The sequence below is a fragment of the Protopterus annectens genome, chromosome 8.part0 (assembly GCF_019279795.1).
Source record: "Protopterus annectens isolate FY-2018-M chromosome 8.part0, PAN1.0, whole genome shotgun sequence".
Classification (NCBI taxonomy): Eukaryota; Metazoa; Chordata; order Ceratodontiformes; family Protopteridae; genus Protopterus; species Protopterus annectens.
In genome coordinates, this window is record NC_056741.1 from 1205739285 (window position 1) to 1205754464 (window position 15180).

General features: G+C 36.1%; 1 protein-coding gene across 4 annotated transcripts in view; it reads left to right on the forward strand.

Moving 5' to 3' along the window:
• LOC122809309 (guanylate-binding protein 1-like) overlaps positions 1-15180 on the forward strand; it is a 713173-nt gene that overhangs the window by 22102 nt on the left and 675891 nt on the right. For all 4 annotated transcript variants that reach the window (XM_044080701.1, XM_044080704.1, XM_044080703.1 and 1 more), the window contains exon 2: positions 11107-11326. In XM_044080701.1, the coding sequence (XP_043936636.1) occupies positions 11155-11326 (172 nt within the window). In that variant the 5' untranslated portion in view covers positions 11107-11154. The remainder of the gene's footprint in view (positions 1-11106; positions 11327-15180) is intronic.

A 15180-nucleotide genomic window follows, 5' to 3' on the forward strand; every position in this document is an offset into this window, starting at 1 on the left:
TCAAGTTCCAGACATTGTCAAATGTTTTTTACTGTAATAGTACAGTTTACAGTACCATGTCAAGGATATTACTGTGAAGTGTAGGTTGATCTATAATATGGAAAAACTCATGTCTAAGAAAGTAGTCTACACTAATCCCTTCAGCAGAATTGCTTGCTGGAAAGATGTGTTTATGCAAAGCCTGTAATATGTTAGCCATTCTAGGCTTAGCTGACAATGCCATAAATAAAGAAACCTTTAAGGTGACATAATTCAAAAGTTGATGATAGGCGACGGTTAGAGTTAATTTGGGAGATGTAGATAGCCTATGTTAAAAGGAAAGACAATATGGAGAAGATGGAGACAAGTAAGGAAAGGAGAAGCAGATTAGGAACACAGAGGACTGATTAGTGATAATGTTTGGTTTGACATAGTTCAAAGCTTGTAACCACTGACTCCTGGGATGAATTTATGTGATCCAATAAGTTTATCAAAATGAATCAAAGCACCTTGTGTAGGAACAGAAGCCAGATTCATCTGATCTTTTGTAATAAAAGCTGAGTGTGCTACCTATTGAAGCACTGGTACTCATTAAATCCAAGTACCTAGTATATGAATAAACCCCCAACCTTCTCATATTCCCTGCATTAAAGGCAGGTGTGCTACCTGCTACAGTCTCTTGTTCCAAATGTAATATGCACAGTGCATGACTCTGAATTTTGCAACAAAGGTCCAAAGAACATGGATAGGCTGGATCTTTTGCAAAACCGAACTACAACCCAGATCTGGTAAGCATGAGACATTCACATCTAAAAGCTCAGATTTTAAGGTGTGTGTGTGTGTGTGTGTGTGTGTGTGTGTGTGTGTGTGTGTGTGTGTGTGTGTGTGTGTGTGTGTGTGTGTGTGTGTGTGTATATGTATATATATGTATATATGTATATATATATATGTATATATGTATATATATATATATATATATATATATATATATATATATATATATATATGTATATATGTATATATATATATGTATATATATATATATATATATATATATATATATACCCTCACACACATATACATATAATGTTTCCTGGGATAATGCATGATCAGTATAAAACATTTAGCAAACTAAAAAGGCAGAAATGTAAGCAATAACAAAGTAGTTCAGATTAGTTGTATACAAAAACTCTGTATGTACCTTCTAGTACGCAAGCATAGTGTAATGTACAATATATACATCAGTTTCTAAAGAGGGTAAGCCTTCAGTAATTCTTATGAAAGGACAAGAGAAGTGGAGAAAACAGGGATAGTGTGTTGGGTGATATTCCCTGTGTTGAAGCAGGAGCATTTGGTTTGGATGGAGAGGTGCTTTTTGAGCTGCATTCTGAATTTGGAGTAAGTATGATTTCCTTTAGGTAAATGGGGAAGCTTGCCAAAGAGTAGGTGCCTGAGAGGACAATGCATGTGCAGTGCTGTAGACTACGATTCTAGATAATGAGAGTTGGTTTGGCTTGTGTGTAGTGTTTCTGGTGGTATGAGGAGTTGTTTTCATGATGTTTCATTACAAGGGGAGTAAATGTCAGAAGTTGGAGAAGTTTGTACAGCTGGGATTGTTGGGATCCTAACAGTAGTTAGATATTTGTTTTATGAGTTGCCATTTTCCTCTTTTAGGGTGAAGTAGTGATGCTGGCAGAGGGGTGAGTTTGAAGTGAATCCGCAAACAATTTTATAGACTGTCTGGAGTGCAGTGTTTTTCTTGGAAGCAGATATGAAAATGTGCAGTCCCTGTAGTAGCTGAGAACTCCTTCTCCTTTGCTTGTGGCTACTGTGGCTGTTTGATATAGAACAGGGAAGATAATTTTGGCCCAGACAAGGAGGGTGTTATATTTCCACATAGACAGAGGGAATAAAGTTTAGAGAGTGATCAAGCCATAATCCTAGGTACTTGTAGGTGGAGGCTGTCTCTGTGGTATAGTTGTATAAATCAAGATAGTAATTGAGTCAGATGCTTGGTGAATTTCCTGTGTGTTACAAAAAGCATATTTGTTTGTCTTGGAGAGGGTTGAGTAGTAGTTTATGGGTTATGATTGTTTAAGTCAAAGATAGTATATGAGTTTGGTGAATTTCCTGTAGAGTTCCAAAAAGCATACTTTTTTTGTTTTGGAGGGGTTGAGAAGTAGTGTATGGTTTTATGAACTATTGGTAGAGCTCATGTAAATGTAATTGTGATTGGAGGTAGTATTGTATATCAGTGTGGGAATGACTTGATCAATAAATAACCATGTCAGCAGTATAGAAAATGAGTTGGAGATGGGGGAAGGATACAAGGTAGTTTGTTAATCAATATGGAGAAGAGGAGGAGACCAGAATATATCCTCATGGTGCACCTTGCAAGCATTTGCACATCATTGTATGATCTGGACCACAGGATGCTTTTTTTATTGTAAATTTGATTATTTCTGGCAGGTGATTAGGCTTTTCTTAATAGTAATTAAACTTCTGTTAGGGCTACCATTTATGTGTACATTAATTTAGAGACAATTTATGTGTTATATTTGTCCAGAATTCATTGAAACATCTATTACACGTATGCTTTATAAGCTCTCTTGATTATATATTTAATAGGCTATAGTACTGAATCTATTTTTGTAAAATGCTAGTGGAAATTAACTCTAATTTAGATAATCTGCCCATTATCAATACTGCTAGTTAGGTAATTGGCCTTTTGAGTGGGTAAGATAAATGGTTTTGTTGTACTAACTTACCAATGGCTATATCACTTTAAGTACTGCAAGTGCCATGGCTATATCACTTTTAAGTACTGCAAATGCTTTACAAAATCAGTCTTTAAGTTAGATAACTTGGGTCTTAAATTGGCAGCATTTAGTGCACAGTTTTAATCCACTAAATTACCAGTTGGTTTCTGTAAGATACTTGCAGTATTTGATCTTAAATCAGATGAGCCAAGTCATATTAGCATAATTTTGCTAACCTATACGCTCTTTTAAGATTTGAGGTTTAGTACAACCTGTTTTGAGTAACATTACTCTTACTGAGTATGTAACTGTAAATCTTTATCCATCTGGTATTCATAGCAATTTAAGGTGAATGACATTAACAGTTGTGCATTAGAATACGTTAACTACAATTTTTTATGAAAATGTAAGCCATACTGGGTTTTTATCAAAACTTAGCAGATGCAGAATTCATAGTTATTTTACCTTTGTCAGGCTTGAGGAACTAGTTACAATAGTTGAAGACAAATTAATAGGACTAGATAGACATGATGGCAATAATATCTTTCTTTTTACCTTTTCAAGTTGTTTTGATTGTTTTAGAGGGATGATTTAAGCACAGCAGTTCATCTGTTCTACTTTAATATTAATGTTAATTCTGACATTGTTAATACTTTGTTATTAAATAATAAGCTAGTGTACAAAACTGTGAAACAACTTAAAAATAGGTCAATTCATAATTTTGTACCTACAAATGATGAAAAAATAGTGGCTAATCCTCAAAGGAATTAAAAGCAAAAACTTTAAAGTTCAGTCAGAACTATCTGATTATGATTCAACCAATATTGATAATTTAAATGCTGCTTCACTGGTTAACAATGAACAAAGCTTTATAACGCGTATGGGTGATACATGACAAAAAAGGTTGAGTACTAGGAATAAAAGAAAGGCTAGTGGCTCTTCACCTAAAGTACTCCAAAGAAGAAAGAAACTAAAAGTTCGATTTAAAATTCTTTTATTATTATTCTAGTGATGGTGATCATTCAAATATTACTTTAAAAGTTGACGATGAAAGCAGTTCTAAACCTGTCCGGAAGATGCAGAATATCTATATACCCATGTAATAATTGGCAGGCAGGTGATATTAATGGTAACATAGGGGATGTCAACTGCAGTGAGAAATTTTATGTTATTAAAATGGATAGTGTTGGATCAATGTTTAATCACGGTTGTACATTCAGATGAGTAAATGTTGATGTTTCCACAATTTATGTAAGCCGTGATGTTACTAGCCCTCATTCTCTGTCATATCTGAATCAGGAAGAGTATTATTAGTATTTTGATTCTGTCAGTCATAAAATACTCCCTTGTTTATACCCAGAAGTAATAATAATAATAATATCCTATAATAACAATAACAGTGAAACTGGAACCATTGACGAGAGGAATAAAGGGTTTTAAGTAAATTGTATATTACTTAGTTATTGAAAGTATTGGGGGATTCCATGAAATCGTAAAAAGTGAGCAAGGCCATAATATTTCATTTGAAAGGCATGATAACAACATAAGGATGAATGACTAAAAAAAACTCAGAAGACAAACTTTTGAGAGGAAGGCATGCACTAATAAATTATTAGACAGCATTAGAACCAAGAATCCTTGAAACCATATATCTGTGTATAGTACTGATCAGGAAAATGGTTTAATGCTGAACTTTACTAACAGTATTTCACATGATGAAATACTTGTGTTGTTTGACTCTGTGCTGAAAGCAGTTTGAAGGAAAATTAATGACCTAAACAAAGAAAGGCCTGCTGTTAAATCATTAGATAGTTTAAGACTACCGGAAGCAACAGTTATTATTAAAAATTGGCAAACTGTTGTAGCAGATGAAGTCGGTATGTAATGCACTGTGGAACAAATGACTTAAAGGTAACTACTTTAAATCATATGAAAAAAAAAGTTTCCCTTGGGTATATGCTTAGTAAAATTATTTCCTCACTTAGTTGGAGTGACTATATGTTTAGAAAGGCATTTCTATTTAACACATAGTTAAGATCTCATTGCACAACATAGAATATTTACTTACTGGAAAGAGTTGAATGGAGATTCAGGATTTTTGACACTGATAGATTGCATTTAAATCATTATGTGGCTACCTTTGTGTTCAGGATAATAAAGTAGCTTTCAGCTAGTTTTAGAGAACTGTACATCAACTATAAAGTCTCTTGCACTGAACAGTATTGAACAGCTAGAAAATCTATCAGTTGTTGGTGTTACAAAATCATGGCATTCTAACAACTTTATTTTCCAGGGTACTTTGAATTTGAATGTATAAGGCAGAATAAGGCACAGGGGTGGTGTTCATGTGTTTCAGGAATCTTTTCATGTTGAAATAATTCCAGTAACGATTTTTGTTGTAACTTTGGTTGTTTACATTAAGACATCAAATAGATCTGAATCTCTGCAAAAATACTGAACTGTAGAATACTGTCTATGAGCAGAACGTAGTACTTGAAATTTATTAGGCATATATGCCATTTTCTTTCATGTAATAGGGTAATATTACTAGGTGATCTGAACTACCTAAACACTGACTGAAAAAAATCTGTGTTCCAGCTCTTTTTTTAGAACAATAATTTTTAGATGCGCTTTAATGTGGTTCCTCTGACTTTGTTACAGAACCAACTAGGGGAAATATATTGGATGATGTTATAACCAACTGTGATGGTTTTGTAAAAGATATTCAATAAAGGCCAATTCTAGAGATTTCTGATCATTCGCAGTGGTAGCCTTGTCACCTCACAAGAGATTCTTCGGTTCAATTCTCAGCTGAGGTTCCTTTTGTGCAGAGTCTGCCTGCATTCATGTGGGTTTCCTCTGGGTGCTCCAGTTTCCTCCCACGTTACAAAGACATGCGTCTGGAGCGTTTCTCCTCAGGCGTCCACTGAAAATTGGCCTGTTCCAAGTTGGACATTCCCGGTTAACAAATGTTAAATCAAAAAATTAAAAAAAATTCTTCTCTAAGGTTCAATATAAAGTGTCATATTACATTTTGTTATTAACAAGTATGAATTCAGGTTAACCGATTACAGTAGACTCAGAACAGATACTGAAACAATCAGCTGTACCAGTTGTAACTCAGAAATAGATTTAGGCTGTTAAATACTTGAGAAGTTACTGTCTGATGCTGGTGAAAAACTTTGCCTGAATTTTTTTCCAAGGCTATTAAATTTAAACTACATTTTGGGTGGTCATATAGGCTATCAGAGTTATGTAAAGTGAAAAAGGATTTTGTAACAGTTTAGGAAATATCCTGCACAAATAAATAAAGCTAGATATAAAGATTCAGAATTGTGCTAATAAAGAGAAGAAGCACTTTGACTCAAGACTGGCCAGTAATAGAAGCAATAAGAAGTCATGTTATAAATATACAAATCACTCAATTCAAAATTAATTCCATTAAAAAGTTAATAGTTAATGCAATATTAATTAAGAATCCTGTATTGATTTCCAATTAATTCATAATTTATTTCAGTATTTTTTAATCTAATAATTAATAGGGATATTCAAGCTTTTGATAGCTTAACTATACATATATCTCGTCTAATTAAACTGATGACGTGGTTGTTAACTTTTTCTTTGATAGACCATTAACTAAATTTATAGGATCACATGATATATATACAGGGTCTTAATTTCATCAGTTAAATCAGATGTAGCTGCTGTTTTAAGATCTATATTTCTGTGGATTATTAAATAACAGATGGAAGACATAAATTGTTTCCCAATTTTTAAAAAGGGTAATGGGTCTCTACCTCAAAATTATTGGCCAATAAGTTCAACCCAAACTTGATATTTATGTTTTGAAAAATGTCTGTGAAATTGTTGATCATTTTACTAGAGGTGCAACTTGTATAATAGGGAACCTTAGACAGTTATACTAACTGTACCATAAGCCACCACTGAGAAATGTAAATGAAATAAATAAAAACATTAATGTTGGCGAAACCCAAATTAAAAAAAAAAATACAATGCCAGTAGAGGCCCAAAGCAAAAGGCTGGTCAAACAGTTGCAGCCACTTCCTGTGTGTGTGTGTGTGTGTGTGTGTGTGTGTGTGTGTGTGTGTGTGTGTGTGTGTTATTATTTATTTTTATTTATTTTACATTTGTTAACCGGGGGTGTCTGAGCCGAAAAGGCCTTTTTTCAGCAGAGGACCAGGGAGAAAAGCTCCACATAGAAAAATTACAGATACATTTAGACATGATCAGTATACACACAAATTACAAAAGACATGTTTTTACAGTGGTATGCAGCACATCAACAGTTACACAGCACATCAACAGTTACAGTGGAGAGAACAAACAAAAAATATTAATTTAAACATAAAGGTACTTAATAGATTTGTGGTGTACAGCTGAAATTTGGAACATAGGTAGAATACATACATATTCGTCATTGATCCAGAACTGAGTCATGGAAAGCATTTTGGAAGATAAAATGGCAAATGGTGTTTGTTGCTCCCAGTACTGTGACCGGGTTCTGAAACTATCAGTGACTCATTGTGGCTCTAGCAGGAAAGAATTTCATTGCAAATTATTATTTTATTTCATTTGGTGTGTTACATAAAAGATGTACTGACTTTGTTTTAAAATTGGGGTATGTGTTTCTGGCATGCTGTCCTTTTAACTTAGGAAGGTTGTGGAAAAAAGAAATGCCTCACATCATAGGCAGTTGTAATGCTTATAGTTTACAACTTCTAATACTCATAGGGGGCATAATGGTGATGCTTGAAGGGATGCAGTTCTGAGGAATGGTTTGACCTAAACTCAAGCAAGAAAGGGTTTTAAACTCCTGCTCCCTTCAAGGATTGTCCACAGTAAACACTGTGTCCAAAAACAGAGAGGCTTATAAGAGTACCTGATACCGGAGGGCCTTTGGCCAAAGGTGATTGATGCTGTAGTCATAATATCAGGTCTGAGGCTGTATGTTGTAGATGCTTAGAGCAAAGTAGGGACTGTGGTGTTGACTTATTAACACTTGGTGACTACGTTCAGATGGCAGTGGGAGGGGGGTGATGGTTGAACAGATGTGAAAGCCCAAGTTTTTGCAGGTGTGTCTTTGGAATACCTAGTTTTTTTTTTTTTTTTTTTAGAAAGAAAAAGAGGAACTGTCACATCTAGAAAATCATCTGTTGCAGGAAACTTTGGAAATATTTTTGCCCTTAAATCTTAGGACATTTGCCATTTTCATGTGCCCCCCCCCCCACACACACACACACACACACACACACACACATGAACTAGGGACGGTCACATCCATGTTTTGTCCTTTTTTTACATAGGAAAATTTGAATGGATTGTGTTGAAAACTCACTAGCTGAGGTGTTAGTAAGGAGCTGTGGCTGAAAGGTCATAGGTTATAGCCATGGCAAGAACTAAAGTCCCTAACAGATGATACATGCATAAAGGAATCCACTAGAATCGGAGGTGGTCTCTAAAAGATGCCTACTGACCAGAAAGACAGCATTTGCAGCCATCACTGAAGTGAAGGTCTGAGCATGGTATGTGTTTGGTAAGTTCATGGAAGATGACTTTCACATGGCCTGAAAGAAGTTCAGGTCAACTACCCAGTGAATCAGAAGGAGGAGTTGGGACATTACACAAGTAGTTCTCAACAAGGGCACGTAAACACTGACCTTGACTGGGGACAGTGTTGGGAGGTGGAATGAACACTCGGGTGTTACTTTATCTGATGGATTCTGAAGAGAGGCTGTGTCAGAAGCAGCTGGTATGATTATACCTGTTTTTTTGGATTTGCGGTTTGTGGCAGTTTAATAATTCGATGGAAAGTGTGTGGAGTGGATGACATTGACAGGAATGCTGAAGGCATCTGACATTTTTGAGATGTTGTGGTTAACATATCTTTTCAAAAGATGCATACAAAGTGGGGAAAATATCTCAGAACTGGCAAACCTAAGTAGTGGGCCTTGATTTGAAAAAAAAATGTATAGAATCAGGACCCTTCACAGATCAATGAGGAACCTTATGCTAGGATGCTGGTAAAAGACTTCATCCAATAGCAGAGTTCTGATTCAGGATGAGCAGTTTAGATTATGTTCCTGGTTGTGGAACAGTGGTGCATCTCTTTGTTTATGGACAGATGTTCCAGGGCTCATTGGATGTTACTGATACTGAAAACGTTATTTTTTTGGATTTGGAGAAGGCATATGAGTGCAGCGCCCACAATGTCTTGTTTGATATGATACAACAATACAAAGATCACAGGGTTGCATATGTCGACATTCTGAGGTACTGGAATTTTCCATATACTCCCTTTCGATCTGAATATGTTTACCGTGGATGACTATCAGGGACATGTCTTTTCTCTCCTTACTGTTTCTGATTTTCGTGGTCAGGATATCAAGGTGCACCTATGATCTGGAGAATATCCAGGCTGGGACATGAGAGCAAAATCTTTGTTTACAGGTTACTATGGAGCAGTTTGCTGTTAGTAGCTGGAATGAAAATTGTTGCCTGCAATTCAGATATCAGAGTTCTGTCCCAGAAGAGAGTGGATTACTGTCTGCAAGTGAGGAGTGACTAGTTGCCTTTAATGTGCCTTTTTCACAAATGAAGGCCCAGCAGGATTGACTGATTGATCAGCGGGTAGGCACAGTGGTGGCAGTACTGCAGTTATTGTACTGGACTATAGTGGTGAAACAAGAACTGAAGTACAGGACAAAGTTCACAGTCTGCTAGCCACTTTATATCCTTGTATTCACTTGTAGTCATGAGCTTTGTTCAGAGATCAGAAGATATGAGCAGTATAGAAGTACAGTTAGTCTCTAGGATGGCTGGTTCACTTTTGTTTGCCAGAGTGAGGAGTAAACAAATCTTAGAGCATAACAACATGCTGCCACTGTTCCTCATGGTTGCGAGCAGTCCAGTGATGTAGTCTGCCCACCTTGTAAGAATGCTTCCTGGGCATCTCCCACACTCGGCTTGCCAGGCATAGCCCAAAGGGAAGGTAGTTCCAGGGCAGACTCAGAATATGTTGGAGACATTGCATCTCTCAGCTTGGTTGACAACACCTAAAGATCCCACAGGACGAGCAGGAAACAGTGGCCGAGGAAAGGGAAGCCTAAGATACTCCACTCAGCATGCTGCTGCCGCAGCACTCCTCTGTAAGTCAAGTAGTTTAGAGAACAGATAGAGAGCTACTTATAACCGTGCCATTACTTACTGTGCTGCACCCAAGGTTATTTATATGCTGACTTCAGTGATTATGCAGTTAGAATCCTAATCCCCAAAATTTCTATTTTAGAAATTAAGACCATGCTAAGTTGCTGATGATTTAACTGAAGTTTGGCAGCTTTGGTTTATTGCACAAAGGTACCGAGTAATGTATCTGGAGTGCATATGGTAAAGATAGGTGGAAGCAGAATGCCCGATGCAGTATGGTCTTCTGAGTACAGCAAGAGTCAGAAATTACCTGAAGGTGGTAATTTCTCAAACAAACAACATTAAAATATATATATATATATATATATATGTGAAGAACCTGAAATATATTATTCCAAATTTATATATTGTAATTCAGTCAGATGCAAGTTCTAGGATGCATTTTTTATTTGGCCAAAGAAAATGTGCTAAAATGGAAATTGAGCTTTTTTTTTTTCTGGCAGTGGAGAATTAAGCAACCACATCATTCGTCCAGACCTGGAAATATACTGATTTTACTGAAAGTGCTTTCTGTTGAAATGAACGTTTGGTCTTTAGTAACAAAACCTTTCAAGTATTTCCCCATGTTTACAACTCGGTAGTTTCTTACCAGATCTATGACTACAGGATGTTGACTTTGTGATCTAATGAATTTTTGCAATGATTGTACTCCCTTTAAAATGAGTAATCACTACACTGAAAACTGTAGCAGATATGAATTAATACAAAACAGAAATGCAAGGATAATGAACAACACTAAATTAAATTTGAAACTAAGGCTAGATAGAATGCTAGATTGTGATTTTGGATTTGCAAGTTAAACAGTGACAATTTACTGATAACTGAATGTAAAGCACAGATTGTTTGACAGGAAGTTAGTTGTATTGCATAAATGTATAATTACAAAATGGCCGTATCATCAGTGCATTCCAAAATTACAAGTGCACCTTCCAAGGGGATTACACAGTATGCCAGACTACAAAAAAAAATCAGTAAAATGTTTATATTGCTGTGCATGGAGTGCTTTGTGAAACTGACCCTATCTGCTGATTTGTTAAAATCATGTTTCATTTTCCTGAGTCAGCTAATCTTAGAAAAGATTTGAAACTTGGACTTATGAACTAGAAATTTTTTGTTTTAAACATAAAATGTTTTTATCTTACAGGTCAAGTGACGTCTGCAGAGGTCCCCATCCCAAGTTTATTGAAGTTTAATGGAGCCAATCTGTTTGGTTGAGACCACGCCTTCTGGTGGTCTCAGAGTGAATGACGCAGCTCTTGCTGTTTTGAATAACATCAGGGAAAATGTGCAGGTTGTTTCAATATTTGGTCCCAAAGGAACTGGCAAGTCCTACTTAATGAACATGATAGCAGAGACTCCAAAAGGTAATTTCCCAAGTTTACTGTGTTCTTCTGTACATATTTGGTGTCAAAGATATGACTATTCCTCCTCTGCAGTTTTTTCATTAGTTTAGGAACCATAACAACTTGGTTTAACCTGTCCATCACTGTTATTTATATTCATTTGACTTCACCAGTAGTCTGCTTGCACCGTCTCTCATTGCACTAATATTAAGCTATAGAAATTAACAGGTACATCAAAATATGGTGGCACAAAGTAACTGTAACAGCTCAGACACAGAAAGGATGGCTCTGCACTTTTATGGACCCAATGTCAGTAGTATCTTGTGTATTTAGTGGTGATGCATAGGTGTCATGAGTAATGCACAGGTGATCTATGACTGCATTGACGAGTGCAAAAAAAAAAAAAAAAACAGATTAGCATTTCTGTAAACAGCTACCAGTCCATTTCTGTTCTACATCATACTGATAAAGTTGAACATTTAAGGTTACTGTATAATGTATAGAATGGAAAAAAAAAAGATTTCATATGCTGTTACCTTAACTGCTGACTTGATTTGTAGAGCATGTTATATCTTCACTGAATAGCTTCAGCCAAACAGTCTGCGTAATTACTTTCCATCTTTGAAAATATGACAAAGCTGACAGAACATAAAAACGCTAATCCAGCCCTTGGTTGGGAACAGTGATTCAGTGAGTTCTAACTTTGAAAAAAATTGTGATCGTTAAGCAGATTGTTTACCCCTGCTACCTTCAGAGTTTAAAAGCAGGACAGCAGGAAATGAAAATACCAATTATTATCCCAGTATGGGAGCATCAGTGTATCAAGTTATCTGTCTGAAAGTATCTCTTAAGTCGTGATGTTTAATCCTTTCCCTGGCCACAGATAGTGTGGGGAGGAAGTCAGAAAACAAATTCATCCCCTAATTTTGCAGCAGCAGTATGAGTACAGAGTAGAGTGCTGAACATTTATTGCCCAAAATGGAAGCAGAGTATTGGCAGAGGAAGCAGGAACACCATGGTCAACATGGTTAACATGGTTTAACACCAGTTACCATTTAAAGCCACAACAAATCAGTTACCATATTGGATGCTGCTTTTAATATAGTTTTCTGCACCCAGCTCTTGTTGCAGGGGAATATTAGTACTGTAATTGCAGAACTACAATTATTTACTGTTTGTGCTTCTGTGTAATTTATGCAGGATTTGCTTAGCTGAGAAAAAAATGTATACACAAGTTAAACTGGATAAACTGGTCAGTGTTTGAGAATACAGAAGGATGTAGACGTAAGTTAAACCTGTGGTCACTGTAAGGTAAGGTTGAGTCATTTTTATTTGCTGAAACAGTTCCAGAGCATATTCAGTGAGAACAGTTCACCTCCAAACATAGGAAAATTTGTCTGAGACACATGTTCTATTCGCTGCTTAGGATCGGTTTTATGTGCCTTTTTACTGTAGTTTTTCCCATGGAAGGCTTTTTAAGTCTGCGTGATGTGTACTGACTCCTTTTGCCTGTGAAGAGTAGAGGTAGAAACTGTTATAGGTTTTAAGCACAGCTTCAAAATTAGAATTAAAAATTAATTTCCTAGTTGCAGGTTTGCCAGGGGTAAAGTAGAAAAGCAGTTGTTATAACCTCATTGCAGCAAGCTACTTTCCTGTATTTCCATGATGTCTTTGAGAGGACTCTACTGACTGTGATTTCCTGTTTAATTTCTTGCCTTTTTATTCATCATCAGGCATTTTCTTGGAGAGCTGACTCTTTTTTTTATTTGAGCACTACCTTAGCTATGTCACAGTGATGGCGTGCTGGAGAACCATCTACTGCATAGTGTGTTGGTAGCTCTTTAAGAGATGTTCTATGTTGCTGTTCCTTGCTATGCTATAAATGTAAATTCCTCACTGATGCATAAAAGCTGATAGCTGTTGTTTAATTTTTTGGTTGTATGATTTCTTACATTTTCCAACTTTTATTTTTTCTCACAGTCTGTGCCTCCTTAGGCATAGAGAAGTGTAAGACAGGAGTGACTTATGCAAAGTTATTGTTTAAGAGCTTATCGTTTTATAGAACACTAGTGTATTTTCAAAATAAGTTTTGCAGTTGGTTATGACCAAGTTTGGAAAGAAGGGTGTGTTTGTGGTGCAGAGATATGAAGGGGTTTAACATGCTACTACCTGCTTCCTTATTTTTCTCTTTGAGCTTTTTGTTAGCTGGCAAATCCCACTGAGTTAGTGGCCATTGTATAGCACTGTCTAGAGTGAAACACCCCCAATGAGAATAACATACACAGCAATGTAAAAAAGGAACAGTCACAAGCTACAGAGACTATACCAAACTATAACTAGATACAGTTATAGCCCAGTTTTGTGTGTCAAGTAGGCATAAGCTGTATCGTATATCATTTCCTGTCAGTTTGCCTAACACACAGTTTAATGTTGACTCATACGCACAGTTTGCAGTTCAATACTACGGCATTGCTTTTAGAGACCGCCTTGGACTAGGCACAGATGCTGATCACATTAACATATTTGCTCTTAGTTAGCAGAAATTAGTGAATTTCAGCTCTCTATTCATCATTGAAAGAGTTTTCCTGATGTTACCTGGCAGATAATTACATAATATGTAAGTAAATCTGTAGTCTGTCTTCCTTTATCTTCACTTCTCTTGGTACATGTGACAGTACTTTATCAGAGGATATGCGATGACCAAGTACTAGTAGTATTAGGTCTGCCTTCCCCCTTTCCACGGTCTTATATAAAATAATGTTTCTTGACTTCTGTTGTCCCCTAGTCACTGAAGAAGATTCTGATAAAGTCTAAGTGAATAAGACAGAAACTCTTTGTTTTAAATAAAATAGGTTGCCTTTGACCATCAGACAACAATTCTTTTTTTTTTTATTTTTTATGTGCTTTGTAGTGATGCAGTTGGCTACCAGTACATTTGTTTATTTATAGTCGCAATTTTGTCTAGAGGTAAATCTGTTCATAGTAGAACCCAAATACAGACACACACAACCACCCACCCACACTGTCCAAAATAGGCATGGCTCCACACAGGTTTTTCACTATATTTTGTACAAGTTCAACATTCGTTTGGGACCCCCCTCTTACTAACTAAACACAGAACTTAAATTTCTCTTTTCTTATTTAGCACCTGGTGTTAATTCTGGAGCTGGGTATTCAACATGCTGCATGGGCTTTAAGCAACTATGAATTGGGCAGTAATTTAGGTTAAAATTTTATAGATGTAACTGCCTGGCAGATCTTAAAGGGACAATCCCAGTGTTTAAAATTCGGGTCGTTCAAGCTGACCAGAATAACGCCCATTTTAATGATGTCATGTAAATTACCACCCACAGTGTCGTTTTACTCTGAATATCCTGTAATTCCACAGTTGCAGTTTAGTTTTAGTTCCCAGTGTGAACTCATCCTTGGGATTGCAACGTTCCTCTTAGATCGCTTTACACTCAAGAGTTTACTGCTTTCTACCCTGCCAGGTTCTGCATAAATTGAAATATTACGATCTTCCAATTTTCTTGTTTTAAGTGTTATGTTACCTGGATGTTCCCATTCAGTACAGTATGAAAAGACAGCTTGCATAAAGAAAAAGAAAGCTGAACACTTTATTAAAACAAATACTGAGCGATTGTCTTGCATTTAATTTACGGACTCCTGCCTTCTAAATGTAGAAGGGAAGTGCTCATTATTTAGTCCAATAAACCGGGTCCACAGTTTTGTGTTATATAATACTTTATTTTAATGTAGGTCTTTGCAAACATTTATGTATAGTGAAAAGGCTCTAAATGTTTAATTTTTGTCACTACAAATCAGACAGCAGCTATAACCACAGATGATAAAATAAGGTTAATTTACTAAAATGT